The sequence below is a fragment of the Propithecus coquereli genome, unplaced genomic scaffold, assembly GCF_000956105.1.
Source record: "Propithecus coquereli isolate 6110/MARCELLA unplaced genomic scaffold, Pcoq_1.0 Scaffold224, whole genome shotgun sequence".
Lineage (NCBI taxonomy): Eukaryota > Metazoa > Chordata > Mammalia > Primates > Indriidae > Propithecus > Propithecus coquereli.
This window is the reverse complement of record NW_012147634.1, coordinates 1,085,582-1,101,745: the sequence shown is the minus strand read 5'-3', so window position 1 is coordinate 1,101,745 and position 16,164 is coordinate 1,085,582. Positions and strand designations below refer to the sequence as shown.

Sequence of the window (16,164 nt, the reverse complement as noted above, 5' to 3'; positions counted from 1 at the left end):
AAACTATCATTAGAGTGAATAGACAGCCCGCAGAATGGGAAAAAATATTTGCTCTCTACACATCTGATAAAGGGCTGATACCCAGAATCTATCTAAAACTCAAAAAAATCAACAAGAAAAAATCAAACAACCCCATCGACAAATGGGCAAAGGAAATGAACAGAAACTTTTGAAAAGAAGACAGAATAATGGCCAGGAAACATACAAAGAAATGCTCAACATCTCTAATCATTAGAGAAAGGCAAATCAAAACTACAATGAGATATCACCTAACCCCAGTGAGAGTGGCCTCTATCAAAATATTCCTAAACATCAAATGCTGGCGAGGATGTGGAGAGACTGGAACACTCTTACACTGCTGGTGGGACTGCAAATTAGTGTAACCTCTGTGGAAGAGAATTTGGAGATACCTCAGAGAGCTAAAAATAGAAATACCATTTGATCCAGCAATAGCACTGTTAGGCATCTACCCAAAAGAGCACAAAACATTCTGCGATAAAGACATCTGCACCCGAATGTTTATGGCAGCACAATTCACTATTGCAAGGATGTGGAAACAACCCAAGTGCCCATCAATCCGTGAGTGGATTATTAAAATTTGGTATATGTTTACGATGGAATATTACTCAATCATAAGAAATGACAGTGATCTAGCACCTCTTATACTTTCCTGGATTAAACTTAAGCCCATTATCCAAAGTGAGGCACCACAAACGCGGAAGAATGGGCTCCACTTGTACTCGCCATCAGATTGGTACTAACTGATGAACACTAGGGTGATCACATGGCAGAAATACTCTCCAGGGATTAGGGGGATGGGGGAGTAAATCCGCAACTAAAGGACACAGGGAATACTGTAGGGGGGAAGTGCATGCCTTTTAACCGCACTTGGGTGAGGCAAAGACATAAAGTGTAACCCTAATGTTTGTACCCTCACAATACCCTGAAATAAAAAGAAAAAAAAAATTGTTCCCACTGTTTCATATTTCTGGAAGAGTTTGTGCAGAATTGGTACTATTTCTGCCTTAAATGTTTCGTAGAATTCACCAGTGAAGCCACTTAGACATAGAGATATTTTTGTGAGAAGTTTTTAACCACAAATTCAGTTTCTTAATAGGTGTGCTATTCAGGTTATTTGCTTCTTCTTACATGAGTTTTCATGATTTGTGCCTTTCAAGGAATTGTTCCATTGTGTCACAAGTTTTTGAATTTATTGACATGAAGTTGTTCAGAATATTTCTTTATTTTTTTAATATCGATAGACTCTGTACTGATACCTCAGATATTAGTAATTTTTGTCTTCTCTCTGTTTTTTTTTCTGAGTCTGGTTAAAGGTTTATCAGTTTTGTTGTTCTTCTCAAGTAACTACCTTGATTTTCTCTATAGTTTTCTGTTTTCTATATCATTGATTTACACTCTGATTCTTATTTTTTGTGTTTTATTTACTTTGAGTTTCATTTGTTCTTTTTCTAGCTTCTTTAGGTGAAAGTCAAGGTCATCAATTTGAGACCTTATCTTTTCCAATGTGTGCTTTTAGGGCTATACATTTTCCCCACAGTTTTTCTTTAGCTGCATCCTACAAATTTTGATAAGTCGTGTTTTCATTTTCATTTATTTCAAAATACTTTTCAAGTTCCACCTGTTTTTGGTTGAACCATGGGTTATTTGGAAATTTGTTTTTGACTTCCAAATATTTGGGGATTTTCCAGTGATCTTTCTGTTACTGATTTCTAATTTAATCTTATGTGGTCAGAGAACATAATTTCTATTATTTGAATCCTTTTACATGTATTAATACTTGTTTTATGCCGAGAGTGTGGTCTATCTTGGTAAATGTTTCATTTATGTTGTCTATTGCTGTTTTCAAGTTCACTCGTCTTTTCTTATTAATGAGAATAATCTGGTATTAATGCCATCTATTTTTCATCTCTGTAAGTTGATTTGGGTTCTTTTTTGTATATTCCTGTCTTTAATATTTTTACTCTGTCTCTAGCTGCTTTTAAATGTGTGGAACACAGTTATAATTGTTTCATACCGTTCTCTGCTAATTCTAATGTCTTTGCCAGTTCTGGGATGATTTCAATTGGTTGATTTATCTCTTCAGTATAGATCTATTTTTCTACTTCTTTGCAGGCCTGCTAATCTTTGATTGGATGCTATTATGAATTTTACCTTGCTGAGCACTGGGTATCTTTGTATTCCTGTCAATATTCCTGAACTTCGTTCTGGGATACATTAAGTTACTGAGAAACGGTTTGATCCTTTCAGATCTTACTTCTAATATTTGTTAGGTGGAACTGGAGCAGTGTATGCTCCAGGTCCCACTATTCCCCACTAGTGAGGCCCGACCCTTCTGTGTACTCTCCCCAATACCCTGTGAGGTTTTTGGGAAGAGGCACCGTCTCCAGTCCTGTGTCGTGGCCAGGCATGCTTACCTCTAATCCTCTCGTGTGATTCTTCTTCTGGCCTTCAGTTGTTCCCTCGCGTGCATGTGCTTATCTGTGTTCTGCTGGATGTTTGAGGAGGACTCCTGTGCAATCTGCAAATTCTCTTTCTATGCAATTCTGTCCTGTCCAGTATTCTCTTTTACAAACATCAGGTGGGTTGGGTTTGGACTCTCAACTCTGTCTCCTCTACTAAAGGAGCTCGTTGCGTTCTGCCTGGGTTCCCACTGTCTGCACCACGGTGTGAAAACTCTCTCACAGCCATAAGCTGAAATAGCAATGGTGTTCACCGTGTTTGTTTACTGTCCCTTAGGGATCTGTGTTCTTTGTTACCTGATGTCAGGTTTCTTGAAAACCATTATTTCTTATACTTGGTCCATTTATTTGTATATTTCAGGAAAGAGGGCAAATCTCTCTTGGCTAAAAGCAGAAGTACCTCCTATTTTTCATTGTGAAGATTTTAGCCTGAAAAAACTAGAAACAAAGAAACTGGTTAGAAAATTTTTATAATAATCCCTGGCAAGGAATTATGACAGCAGTGATAAAGGATCGCAAACGACAGAATGATTGTACAAGTGTTTGGGAGGTTAATCAGTGGGACTTGGATGACAGATTAGTCACGGGTAGTCAGAGAGCAGAAAACTACAATGATACCCAAGTTTCTGGCTGAGCAAAACTAGGTATATGGTGGTGACTCGAACATGCTGAAGAAGGTACAGTTTGGGAGGAAATAGTTGTTGAATCTCTTGAACATGTTGAGTTTTTGGTGTCTAGGACATTTAATTATAAAGGCATAATGCTAAGAGGAGGAGTGTTTAGGGCTAGAGTTACAGATTTAGAAGTCAGCAACATACAGGTAGCAATTAGAACTATGAGGATGAATCTTGTCACCCAGGCTGAAGGCAGGAAAAATGAAAAGATAGCCGTGGTACCGTGGCTGGAGTCCCGTGGAACAGCAACACTGCAGGCCCTTCTAGCGCATAGTGTTAGAGAGGCAGCAACGCAATCTGGAAAGGGTAATGTTGCTGAAGCTATGCAAGGGTGTGCTTTCAAGAGAAAAGCAGTTTCAGGTGCTAAATGCATTAGAAAAAATCAAGTACAGTGAGGGAAAAATATTTATTGGATATGCTAACTAAGAGGGTTTGATTAAAAGCCATTTTTAAGAGTCGCTTTAGGATGATGGTAATTGAGCCATTTTGAAATTATTCTTTTATTCGTTCATAGTATTAGCAAATGATCATATGTATGTTTCATTAACTAGTATAATTCTAAATAATAGATGTGGGCTCAGGTCTTCTGTTAAACAATATAGAAGAGAGGCCAGGTACGGAGAGAGTTAGTATCACAATTTTTCCTAGTTAAACTAAAATGTCTAAGTGCACTATGATTATAAAAGAAAATGTGAGCCAAACATGATATTATAGAAAACCAAACCGTTCTAAACTATGTGTGCAGGGCTGTAGGATTAGAGTAATTAAATAAGACTTAGCTCAAGTTTTGACTGTACAACCTTAAAGGGTACTATCGATAGAACCTATGTGAATAGTGCGCCCCGGGGGTGTTTAGTGTATAACCACATGCAGCAGTCCTGGCTTAGCTGATACGATCAGTGCTTAAGTGATAGACCACCGGAGTCATGATGTTATTTTTGGAATACCATGAAATACTGATATATTTATCCTTATAATATGACTTGAAAATGATTTTACTACCAAAAATATGAATATAAATATACAATATATAAAATATCCCCTCTTGTGTGTACATACACAATTACAATCTATGAAACTCAAATTTTATTGACTGTGTTTTTCTATTAATATTTGTCACTAAATGATACACTAACCAACAAGTAAACATTGGCCTAAAATTTAACATTTTTTGTAAATTAGCCAAAGACCACCATTTATTTCATGTTAACACGCAGGTGCATTTTATTCTTTCTTGTAAAACACCTCCACTCTAGGGGACTATTTTTGTGAACCATTAGTATAAAGATGAACTACTTTAAGAATCAAAAGTTCTTTTTCTGTAGTCATGCTGCTACCCACCTTTTCAACCAGGGTTCCACTAGAATTAAACCTTGTAGAAAATGACTTGAAAGACTTTTCTCACTTCTCCCTAGGCTGATGCATAGTTATTAAAAGTTAGTATCACCTTCCTAGATGCATAAGAGATGAGTTAATTACATACAATGAAGTCTTAAGGTAGTACGGTCTAATTTTTCCCAGAGCCCAGCTGAGAAGGGCGCTGCCACTCTTTTTATCAACTCTGTCTGATACTGCAGTATTGGGATTGTTTGTCTGCACAGTTAATATGTTAATATAAATCTCGAACTTCTGTGTTTACCCAAACATTGTTGCAGACAGTTCCATTCTAGATGGATCTCATCAATCAGCCTTGCAAAGTTAAAACCCAAGCAACAGAGTTATCTTTCTGACTACTGTAATTCATAGAGACATAGCTTAGTATTGGGGCACATTTTCAGAAAATTGAGTTTTTAATATTTTTAATCCTTTATTATCTCTAGTATCAACTTTTGATCAGTTTGTGTTGGAGTTTCTAAATAACAAATTGGGATGTCAGAAAAAGTGAAGAGGGTATAAGTTAACTAGTGTTGCAAATTATAGGAGCCCAAGACAAGAGTGTTAACTTGCAGTTGTGCCAGTGTTTTGAGTAATAACAAACTGCCACTGCTATTTGGGAACTTTTGTTTTGATGCCTGATGGAACAGTATAACTTGAAAAGCAACAGCTGCATTAAAGCATCAGAGACAAGGAAAATAGAATTGGGTCCATTTTGCTGAACGTAGAATTACTTCTGAGGCCTGAAAACAAGTCTGTTTACTCATCACATTTTTCTCTCCTTCTCTTGAGAATTCTACTCTAAAATTAAATTTTGTGACTCTCAGTGTCTATATAAGTCAACTGCTATTAGCAGTGGTTTTAACTCAATTCAAATCATTCTATTTTAGAATAATAAAACATTATTTCTGTTTCAGGCTACAGGTAATCTGAGATTCTTTGCCAATAAAAAAAAGTCTTTTCTAAGTTAACATATAAAGTATGTTTCATGTGAAAGTACTCCTTAACCCTAACAGTATTTGAGAATTTTACCATTTTGATAATCAGCATTTTCCACAATTTCTTCATTTATTTTAGTTTAAATGCCACAAATTTTGCCTAAAAATACTTAGTTCCCCAATGAAACATAGATAGTAATGAAAATGTACAGACTGTAGTATTTAAGTACTTTTGTTTCTATAAATAAGACAAACAAACATGATTACCTGGAGGTAATTGACCGTGAGACTCAGAATAAAGAGGAGACATGAAATGCCCGTGTCATAGGTGGCAGTGGTCATCTGTGATCAGTGTAAAACTTAAAATATTACCGTAATCCCAGAAAATAAACAAAAAGTGAAGTTTCAAAGTAATGTGGAGTTGTAAAGTCCCTAATGGTTTGCTGAGATTGTTCTCACTGCCACAGAAGAAGTAAGTGAGCTATTATATCTCCTCCGTGTGCTGGACCCTTGATGAGATCCCCAGGGGGCTAAGGAGACAAATCAATTAGGGCTGTGATGGCAAGATAACTGGCAGAGCTGTCACAGCAACAGGGAGCCTTGGGAGCAGGCTCTCAAGGGAGAAAAAGGTCCTGGACAGTGGCATGGCTTCCCGCAAAGTCACCTAAAGAGAGGGGGTTGGGTGCATGGTCTCTCGTGTTCTCTGCTGGAACAGAGCTTTACATCGGGCTTCTGTAAAGATGCAGCTCCAGCTAATTCTTCATCGCTGCATTTCAGTTATGTACACGCAGAATGTAAGTGATCTTCAGCACTGCAAACTGAAGGTGATATTTTGTATCGGAAAGTCCGTTAATTACACCTCACATGCTTGCTAATGCTCTTTTTTCTCATTTTGCTTCATTTCCTTTGGCTCAGTAGAATTGATGTTATCAACCAAAAGTTTAAATGTAAGTGAGTCTTAATGGGCTGAAGGGTCTTTGGATGAATTGAAAAAAGCATTTAATCCTGTTATTCTTTATTGCTTTTATTTTATTCGTTATGAGAAGGTCTTTTTCCTTTACTAGAAAGGGCTTAATTGCATTTAGTCTGAGTGTTTACATAAATGAGGTTGGTGAGTTTGATAGAGTACAGTTCCTCTTTCAAGAACATCTGTGAAAGGAATAATCTGTTTATTAAAATGCTAAACCCGTGAATTGATTTTATTGTTGTGCTCTCCAATTTAGCTGAAATTGTATATGTTAATGGCTTCTCCATGTCTGTGAGATGGCAAATCATGACACCCTCACCAGCTAGCTAGGTTTTAATTTGCCGGCATTCAGTATAATTAGTGGGCATTGCTGAGAGAAGATGAATTAAATTTCTTACGCTGGCACACGTGATTTCTCTGGGATTTAACTGGTCCAGACTGATCAGTCTGTTGTTTGGTTTTTCAGTCCCTGAATTCTGCAATGGGTTTGCATTTAATTAAGCTTTCGGAGACCTTGAATGAAAAGCAGTGACTTTCTCTCATTTTGGATTCAAACTATTATTTGCCTAAAACTTCAGTTTATGAAAAAAAATCCCAGTGCCAACTTTAAGATCCTAAAGAAACCTAAAGCTGCTGAAAATAATAGGATTTATTTTGCTTCCATTTTCTGCCCCCATGCTCGTTACTTCAAAATATCATCCAAGCCTTAGTACATCTATAGTTGTATATATAGTTGAGTTCACAAAAAGTAATACCAAAGAAACTCCATAATCCATCAATCTGTTTTTTTAAAACTACTGGCAGTGACAATGTAATATAAATATGTATGTTCAAAAACCTTTCATTGTTCTTCCGAAACTGTACTAAGCCTCAGAGAGGTTACTAATTCGCCCAGATTGCTCTAGGTAAAGAGCGCTGCCGCCTACTGGAAGTCGTGGCTGTGTCCTTTCTGAGGCCATGCTTTTCATTGTGGGGCATTATTCCAATTGAAAAATCCTTATTTCTTGATTAAAGCAAATTTCCGTGTACTCTCTGATGGGCAATATTTTTGTAAATCTTCAGACTGGCCTCCATATGATTTTGAAGAAAGGAATTTTCATTCATTTATAACTACTCTGCTATTTAGACTATTACCACTGACTGGCCTTCTCTCAAATTTGGGAGGGCTAAATGTACTTTAAACAAACATTTCTGCAAGTGGAGTGAAGTCTATAATGGTTTCTTTGCTGCTCACAGATGTTGATGAATGCACATCAAATCCCTGCACTAATGGGGAGTGCGTTAACACACCTGGTTCCTATTATTGTAAATGTCATGCTGGATTCCAGAGGACTCCTACCAAGCAAGCATGCATTGGTAAGGCAGTTTGCTTTCACATATGAAAATGTTCCGTGAAATATAGGGACCAAGGCTATTGAGGTTTAAAGCAAATTTGTTAAAATAAGATATGGAATGAAATACGTGCTGTTACATTATTACAGATTTATTTTATGACATCCTTAGAGATGCTCCCTTTAAACATAAACACTATTTGCATATGTATCCCAGGCAATATGGTATCTGCTTCACAAAAATTCAGTCTGTCTTCCTTCCCTAGGTTGCAGCTTCATTTGTCCAAGTAACATCAATAATCTTCTCTGATTAACTGAGCATAAGACTTATGGTTGTTTTCAACTGTTGTTTTCTTTGAACCCTGCACATAGTCCAACACCAAATCATGCCTAGTTTTTATTCACAGTTTCATTGCTACATCCACCATCATCATCCAAACTCTACCTCACTGCCGATTCATCTCAGAATACTTTCACCAGATGGCCCTGCTTGTCTTCTTTTTCATTTCCTATTCTTCTATAGGTAGTTACTTGAATCAACTTTCTCCAGCAGATTTCATTATATTACTCTTAATCTAGAAATTCTGTAGTTATTTCTCACTTACTCAACATCTTTTTCTGACTTTTCAACATCTTCAATCACTATGTCAAAAAACAGCTGCACCAGTAATTCCAACTGCACTACCCACCCTCTCTTGGGCTCACTGCATATCCCATTTTTTTTCTCTTTCTTTCCCTCTTCAGCTACTATAAGGGATATAAAATTGCTTACACCTACCTACCCAAGAAAAAAAGCTGGCGAGAGATGGAAATTTTGCTAAAGAAGCAACACAATCTGGATATTACATGTAAAAATAAAACTGGATATTTAAAATTCCACTTATTGTCTTACTGTTTTTATCTATAAGTATTGTAAAAGAATAATGTTTAACCATCCTTAATCTTCCTAGATATCGATGAGTGCATCCAGAATGGGGTTCTTTGTAAAAACGGTCGATGTGTGAACACAGATGGAAGTTTCCAGTGCATTTGCAACGCTGGCTTTGAATTAACTACAGATGGAAAAAACTGTGTTGGTATGGAAATTGCCTGCTCCCTTGCAAAAGATTTTTAAGGGATATATATTTTTTTACTTAGAACCATATATAGTATTTCCATGAAAGTTCACACATCATATATGTGAGAGCTCTTCAGATAACTTACATAAAATATAAACACATTTAACATAAGACTATTAAAGTGAAGGGACAGATATTTTAGACATGATTTAACAATGAATAATTTACTGCTTCTAAAAATTTCCTTTCTGGTACATGTTTAATTATAAGTGGCAGTTAGTCTTTGTAAATTCAAATAATTATTAGCCCCTATTGTATTTCAGGTGTTGTGTTTACAAAACCGACAAGATAGAAGGTCTTTCCCTCCCCTCCCCCGTACCAGGGGAATATTAAAATGTTTGCCATTCGTGGTAAACAAGTATCTAAATTTGTTGTCCTGGTGATGTCTAGCAGTGAAGTGGTTACCAATACTCCACAAATACTCTATTTACACTTTCTCTCATAAAAGACATACTCAGTAAAATCGTATTACCTTTTTTGATGCTCAAAATGAAACACTATTCATGGTTTATGTGGTTCTAACAGCAGCTAATTGGAAAGTTTATTTAATTCTTTTCTATCTCTTATAATAAAGGCCCTTTCCATTCTTCATACTGTTTGCTGTCATTCAGTTGGCATTCTTGTTTTTTAAAACTAAAGTCCATGAGCACATGGCTCATTTGTGTAGTGGAATTTGACTGAGAGCTGTTGTGGAAGAAGAGGGAATTGGTTCCCTCAAAGTCGTGGTCTAAGTCGTGCTCTCCCTCTGCAGACCATGATGAGTGTGCCACCACCAACATGTGTTTGAATGGAATGTGCATCAATGAGGATGGCAGCTTCAAGTGCATCTGCAAACCCGGCTTTGTCCTGGCTCCAAATGGGCGTTACTGCACTGGTGTGTATGGCTTTGAGATAGCAAAGTGACCATGATTGAAACCATCTTTTTATTTGAATGAATCATGCAAGAAATTACTTCAGTTTTTCTTCATGTGCATTTCCTATTATTCACATCTCTTGCTAATTCAGCAAGGCAGGTGTCTAAAGCTTCCTAGAAAAACATACACTGTGGTCTAGGGAACAGTAATATCTTTACAAAAATAATAATGGTATAGGAAAAATTAAGGGAACGACATACTGGTTTTAGCAAGTCTTGAGGAGAGCGATATAGACATAATATCTCTCTCCTCCTTGGCTAAATAAAAAAGAAGAAAAAGAATCTCACAAAATTTTCCTTCTTATATGTTCTTAGAACCAGATTTTCCACTGCCATTCAGTGCTGGTTTAGCATTTCATCTTTTCCATAAAGCTAATCTACAGATCATTTGTAACTATATCATCATCTGAAAATCTTACATTGATTTAGTGAAGACATAATTCTAATATTCTTACTAATTATTTTGTTTATAAAGACGTTTTGGAGGCCAGGCTCTAGTGATGACCTTAGGAAGCAAAAGATACACCTCTTGGAAATAAATGAGACTGTATTATGTTTATATTCATAATTGGAATTTAGAAAAATGGAATACATGTTGCAGTTCCTACTTAGAAGACAATTTTTATTTTTCTTAGTTTCTTCCATTTAGGCAAAACTAACTCCATGAATACTTTCTGCCTCAATTGCACAAACTTATCTAAATACCAAATAAGACACATAACCAATGCCTATAATTTTAATGAAATTCCACAGTGAGCAGAGAGAAAAAAATAGAGACCAATTTCTCATGTTTCTGAATAACAAATAGCTTTTTGACTATCCAAGAAAGAGGAGTACAAGATTAAATGGAAATACTGTAGTTTTGCTGATTGAACTCATGAGTGGGAGGGCATCTCAAGGTCAGCTGACTTGAATTTAACACAAGATGTGAGATTACCATTATGCTCCAGTGTGTATCATTATGTTACATTATCTAACTTTATTTCAGCATTTCTTAAGAAACTTAAATATACATATAAAGATGACTTAGATCTCACCAGTTTCTGCTTTCTAAAAATTATTTTTTATTAATTTTTTTATTGCAAACGTTGTGATTCATAAGTCTTGAAATGTTCATGAGCTGGTAGCTCTGTATTTGAAGTCTGTTTCATCTTTTGGAAAAGTCATTTAATGTTAAGTTACATTTGATAAGTTCAAGTGAATTAAAAATTAGAAGAGATACCTCAAATGATTTTATTATTATGAAATGATCAAATTAACATCAAAATAACATTTACCTCTAAACTTCTTTTGTGTGAAAAAATTACAAAAGTTTGTCTTAGTTTCCTAATAATTTGTTTCATTTAACTAATACGAATTAAATATTCAATATTAAACAGGATTGCCAAATAAATAATGGAAAAGGAGCTTGTGAGGCTTTTTTTTTCTTAATGGATAAAGTGAAGCAACTTTCAGTCAGTTCGTCTTTCTGAAAATGTGTTTGAAAGAATTGCATTTATAAGTGTAAGATTGGTTATCGTGTTTGTGTTCTTCCACAAGTCATAAAGTTAAAAACAAGAAGTTGATAGTATAGAGCAACGGCAACAAGTAAACGCTGCAATAAAGTTAAATTTTCCCAGTAATGGCCTGGCTTCTGTCACCCTCTGGGCAGATGTTGATGAATGCCAGACCCCAGGGATCTGCATGAATGGACACTGCATCAACAATGAAGGGTCCTTCCGCTGTGACTGTCCCCCAGGCCTGGCTGTGGGCATGGATGGACGTGTGTGTGTTGGTAAGTGGAACATTCTGTCATGACTCCACTGTCCAAAATGATCTTTTAAAAATGGGAAGAGATATAGCCATATGATGGAATCATATTCAGACATAAAAAAAATACATGCTAGAGCATGGATAAGCTTTGAAAACAGTATGCTGAGTGAAAGAAGCTAGTCATATGATTCCATTCAGATGAAATGTCCAGAACAAGAAAATCTATCAGGACAAAATAGATTTATGGTTGCTAAGGCAGAGAGTATGGGGGTGTTAGGAGAGTGGGTAATAGCTAAAAGATATTTTTTGGTGATGAAAATGAGATGACGAAAATGTTCTAAAATCAACTATAGTGATGGCTGTACATATCTGTGAATGTGCTAAAAGCTATTAAATAGTACACTGTAAATGGTGAATTCTGTGGTGTGCAAATTCTATATAGTATGGTATACCTTAATAGAGCTATTTTTAAAAAATGGATAGAGACCCCTTTCCCCCAGATAGCCCTCTACAGAAGGCCCTGGTGAGATGCAAGTCAAAAATGCTAGAGAAGAAAAAAAAAATTGTTCTTAAACCAGCATCCTTGGCAATATTAGGTAACTGAATTCTAAACACAGTGGATTTAGATTTTGTAAATAATAACAAATAAGACATGAAATGGGGATTATAGCTATATTTAAACAAACTCTTGCTTTTACCCAAACAAAAAATGTAAAATGCAAATAACTAATGCCATAGAACTTGGACTTATATCAAAGCTAGAAACGTTTTTAGTTATAACTCATCACCACGCAATTCATTGTAGAAGTAAGACAAGAGTATGAGAAAGAATATATATTTTATTCTAAGCCATTCAGATTCCTCTTGGATACTTTGTCAAATGAATTTCATGAAAATCAATCAGAATTACCAGGCATCAGCTTTGAAGAGGCAGGCAAAACAGAAATGTCATTGGCATTTCAGAACCCAAACAATGTAATCTAATGACAAGGATGGTAGAGTCAGCTGTAAAATTTAATGCAGTTAATTAATGTAAATTTCTCTTTGAAATGCTTTTGTGAGACTTCTAACTTCTAATTAGCCTTTGTTCACCCTCTATTTTTCAAGTTGTCACTTTTTAGGTCCACTGATTATGAGTGAGGCTTAGAATCACTACTATGAATTATTATTAGGATTAACATTTTATTAAATCTGTTTTTGTATATTCATTTTTTATTTCTCTAGATATTAAGATTTGTTTTATTTTCAGAAAATCAAGCTGTGATTTTAACTAGTACGTTGAAGAGGTATGACTCACAAGCAGGGTATAAACAAAAGGCAACTGTATTTTTGTTTCTCCCATTCTTTTAAAATTAGTTTTTAAATTTATTCAATGGGAGCAGTGTATTCAATAAGTAAGGAAGGAAACTCAAGCCACCCCATAACTTCACTGAATATTTTTAGGTAACAAAAAATTTCTATGATGACTTTATGTAACGAAAATAACCTGAATTTAGAAATTAGAATACCCAGTACCATATAATAATTAGTACTTCAAACTGGATTTTAAGTTACAACTCCTCTTCCAAGCTCAGATCTTGAATGAGTGAGAGGGTTCCTCATTCTTCCAGGGTCAGAGTGGAGGAGGAGAGGTTGTTAGAAGATGGAACAAAGAAGTTATTTTATTACTGATATTATCCTAGGCTGGCTTCAAGATTTCTGGTGTTTGCAGACGCTTAAAGCCAACTTCTTCCTTGTGGGCAATGTTGTGAGTCCTTCAGCGGCATTCACTGCCCTGCCTGAGTTGCAGACCTCGCGTTTTCCTCCCGGGCACCACTCCTCGCTCAACTCTGATCATTCCTTCAGCAGTCCTCTTCACAGAGACTTCCTCTGATGGTGTCTCGTCGCCCCTCCATGTGGTCGTCTTGGAACCCCTCTTAATGTGACACACTTCCAGTCCACAGGACACAGCCATCCTTTGTCCTGTCAGCTGCATGAATAGAGGTTCATCTCACCCCCACCACTGCAGCCACTGGTCACAGAGCTGTGACGTGCCTGCCAGGCTCTGTTGTCTCAATGAGACGCGAAGAGGGAAGCAGTACCAACTCCACCCAGCTCTCACCAAAAAAAAATGCTCCTCAAAAAAATCCTCTCTTAAACTATTTATATCCTCAATGTTGGGAAGGGTTTAAGAATCAGGTAACTAATTTTCTGATATCTGCTTCCTTTAGGATGGGGTCTCAAAATTCACCTTGTTATTTGATGTTTATATGATTTCACCTTAAATTTCCTTGTTAGCATTCTGTTATGTTGGTTTAAGAATATTTCAACATCTTTATGAACATTTCTGCCAGTTAAAGGTTAATTTTCTTTTCTACATCGCAGTTCTGCTATTTACTAGCTGTGTGGCCCTAGGCAAGATACATTACCTCTATGTGCCTCCTTTGCTCTTTAGCTATTCTTAGGATTAGATCAGTTAATGTTAGACACTTTATTTGTATAAAGCTTTGAACAGTGTCTGGCACATAGCAAATGCCCAATAAGTTAACTGTCACTGTTATTATTGTTGTATTAAATTAGAAATAGTGGCGTCATATCTAGTTGCTACTTTAAGTAATAAAAAAAATTGATACTAAAGAAAGAATCAAGTAAAATCAGCATTTGCATCCATACGTATTTTACCGATGATGTATAGAATCTACTAATTACTTGAGAAAGTCCTAAAACAATTCCATTTTTTTAAGAAAGAAAAGACATAAAGAAATTTGATACCATATGGAAAAGAAATAGCTTAGCATTTAGGACCGACCCCCCCACCAAGACATTCATATGAGCACATTCCAGTGGTGCTCTGGTATTGGTCTTCTTCGCCTATCTACCTGTGAATGGTGGCTTAATTACATTTGAATAGTGTTCTTTGAACTAGGTTTCCTTTCTGAGGTCTTTGAACGGGAAAAGGTCAACTGTCCTCACTAAAGGTAGAAGAGGGAAATAAGATAGCCACCACTTTGTTGGTGTCTTTCCTGTGTGTCCTGGGCACTGCGCTTAATGCTTAATAAATATACTTTCATTTACTATATAAACTTTATCCTATTTAATGAATAAAGAAGGTGGTATATAATTTATGTAAGATCATCCCATGAGGCTCTGATCCTAGGACAACTTATGTCCCTAAAACCCGTATAGAGTACATTATTTTCTCTTTCATGGAACTTCTGGTATTGGGTACTCTAAACAGATTAGTTAACCTGAAATACAAACCAGCATGTAATGTGTCTTAGTCTTCCAGTAAGTTCCATAGGCCTTTTATCTACATGCTTCTAAAAATTGTTCATGGCATATGTTCTTAATATGAAAACAGAAATAATTTTGACCATTCCTCTATGGCTTCTGAGATTAATTGCTAATTTTTTGAGTTCAAAGAACTCACAAAAACCATATTGGAAATCATGAACTATGTTGTATTCGTGCAAATATGTCTTTGCGTCAAGCCCTGCATTTGTCTGTAACTCAGAGCAAACTCTACCAAACTCAGCCGTGGCAGAAGCAGGAAAGGTCTCCAAGTTGACTCCTCGGAGGAGGGGGTGGTGAATCTGTGGCCGTCTTCCATTTGAGCACACACATATCTCATTTTTTAATGCAACCATAAATCACATCCTTTTATTCATAAACAGCCCAGATTATAAGAAATCATAAGATGACTCATTTTGCATAACAAGCAGATAAAATTATTTCCAGCAAGTTGTGAATAATAATAGGGGTTATCACTGATGAAATTACCATGTCAGTATACTGCTTAAACACTGTACTGTTTCTCTGGCCTTTATGATGATCTGAGTTTTTTTACAGTTCACCCTTTACTGTCTCATAAAGTTGTAGTATTTTCATTGAGAGTGAGAGAACTAAGTAGTATATGCTGCTTCAGGATGTAGCATGACATAGTGGAAAGAGGAAGAATTTTGTAAGTCACACAGGCCTGGTCTGAATCCCAGCTCAGGCGCTGGATATTCAAGGACTTCAAGCTGCTTACATAGCTCTATTCATAGCTCATCTTCCTCATGTGTAAAATGTGGATAATGACCACCATCCTATAGAGTTGTTGACCTGACTGTTCAATGAGATAATGTCTGTAAAGCAACTAGCACAAGACCAAGGACATATAGTGGTAGTTATTATTTTTATAACTGGATTTATTGAGCATCTGAGATTAACAGTCATAAGCAGTATCCTGGGGATTGAAAGGAAAGGCATCCTAACTCAGAAAGTGAAAGTAAGAAATCTCATGCCCAAGTAGAGGCACCTCAAGGTAGCTTAACTTCATTGTATAATATTTCATTGTTCATGAGAACTTTCAAAATAGAAATAATAAGAAGTGTCATTTTGAGTATAGTATAGCTAGTGATGAAATAGAGCTCAAAGTGTTGTTTATAACTGTGGAAATATATATATAACTGCTTCAGTGAAAGCCCGTGAGGATAAGTGGGATGATGAATACCTGTGTAGCTCATAAAACTTCTTGGAGGCAAAAAAAAGAGTTGGTGGTATGCACTCATTCTTTCCCTCACTCAACAAACATTTGTTAATTTTCTAACCCTGCTAGTTGCTAAAGGTGCAAAATAAAAGTGACAGGTGCCCTCT

General features: G+C 36.2%; 1 protein-coding gene across 1 annotated transcript in view; it reads left to right on the top strand.

The window, feature by feature from the left end:
• The window catches only part of FBN2 (fibrillin 2), a 288,365-nt gene that overhangs the window by 157,911 nt on the left and 114,290 nt on the right, over positions 1-16,164 (top strand). The window contains exons 12-15 of the mRNA XM_012645034.1: positions 7,670-7,789; positions 8,715-8,840; positions 9,634-9,756; positions 11,447-11,569. Coding sequence (XP_012500488.1) covers positions 7,670-7,789; positions 8,715-8,840; positions 9,634-9,756; positions 11,447-11,569 — 492 coding nt within the window. The remainder of the gene's footprint in view (positions 1-7,669; positions 7,790-8,714; positions 8,841-9,633; positions 9,757-11,446; positions 11,570-16,164) is intronic.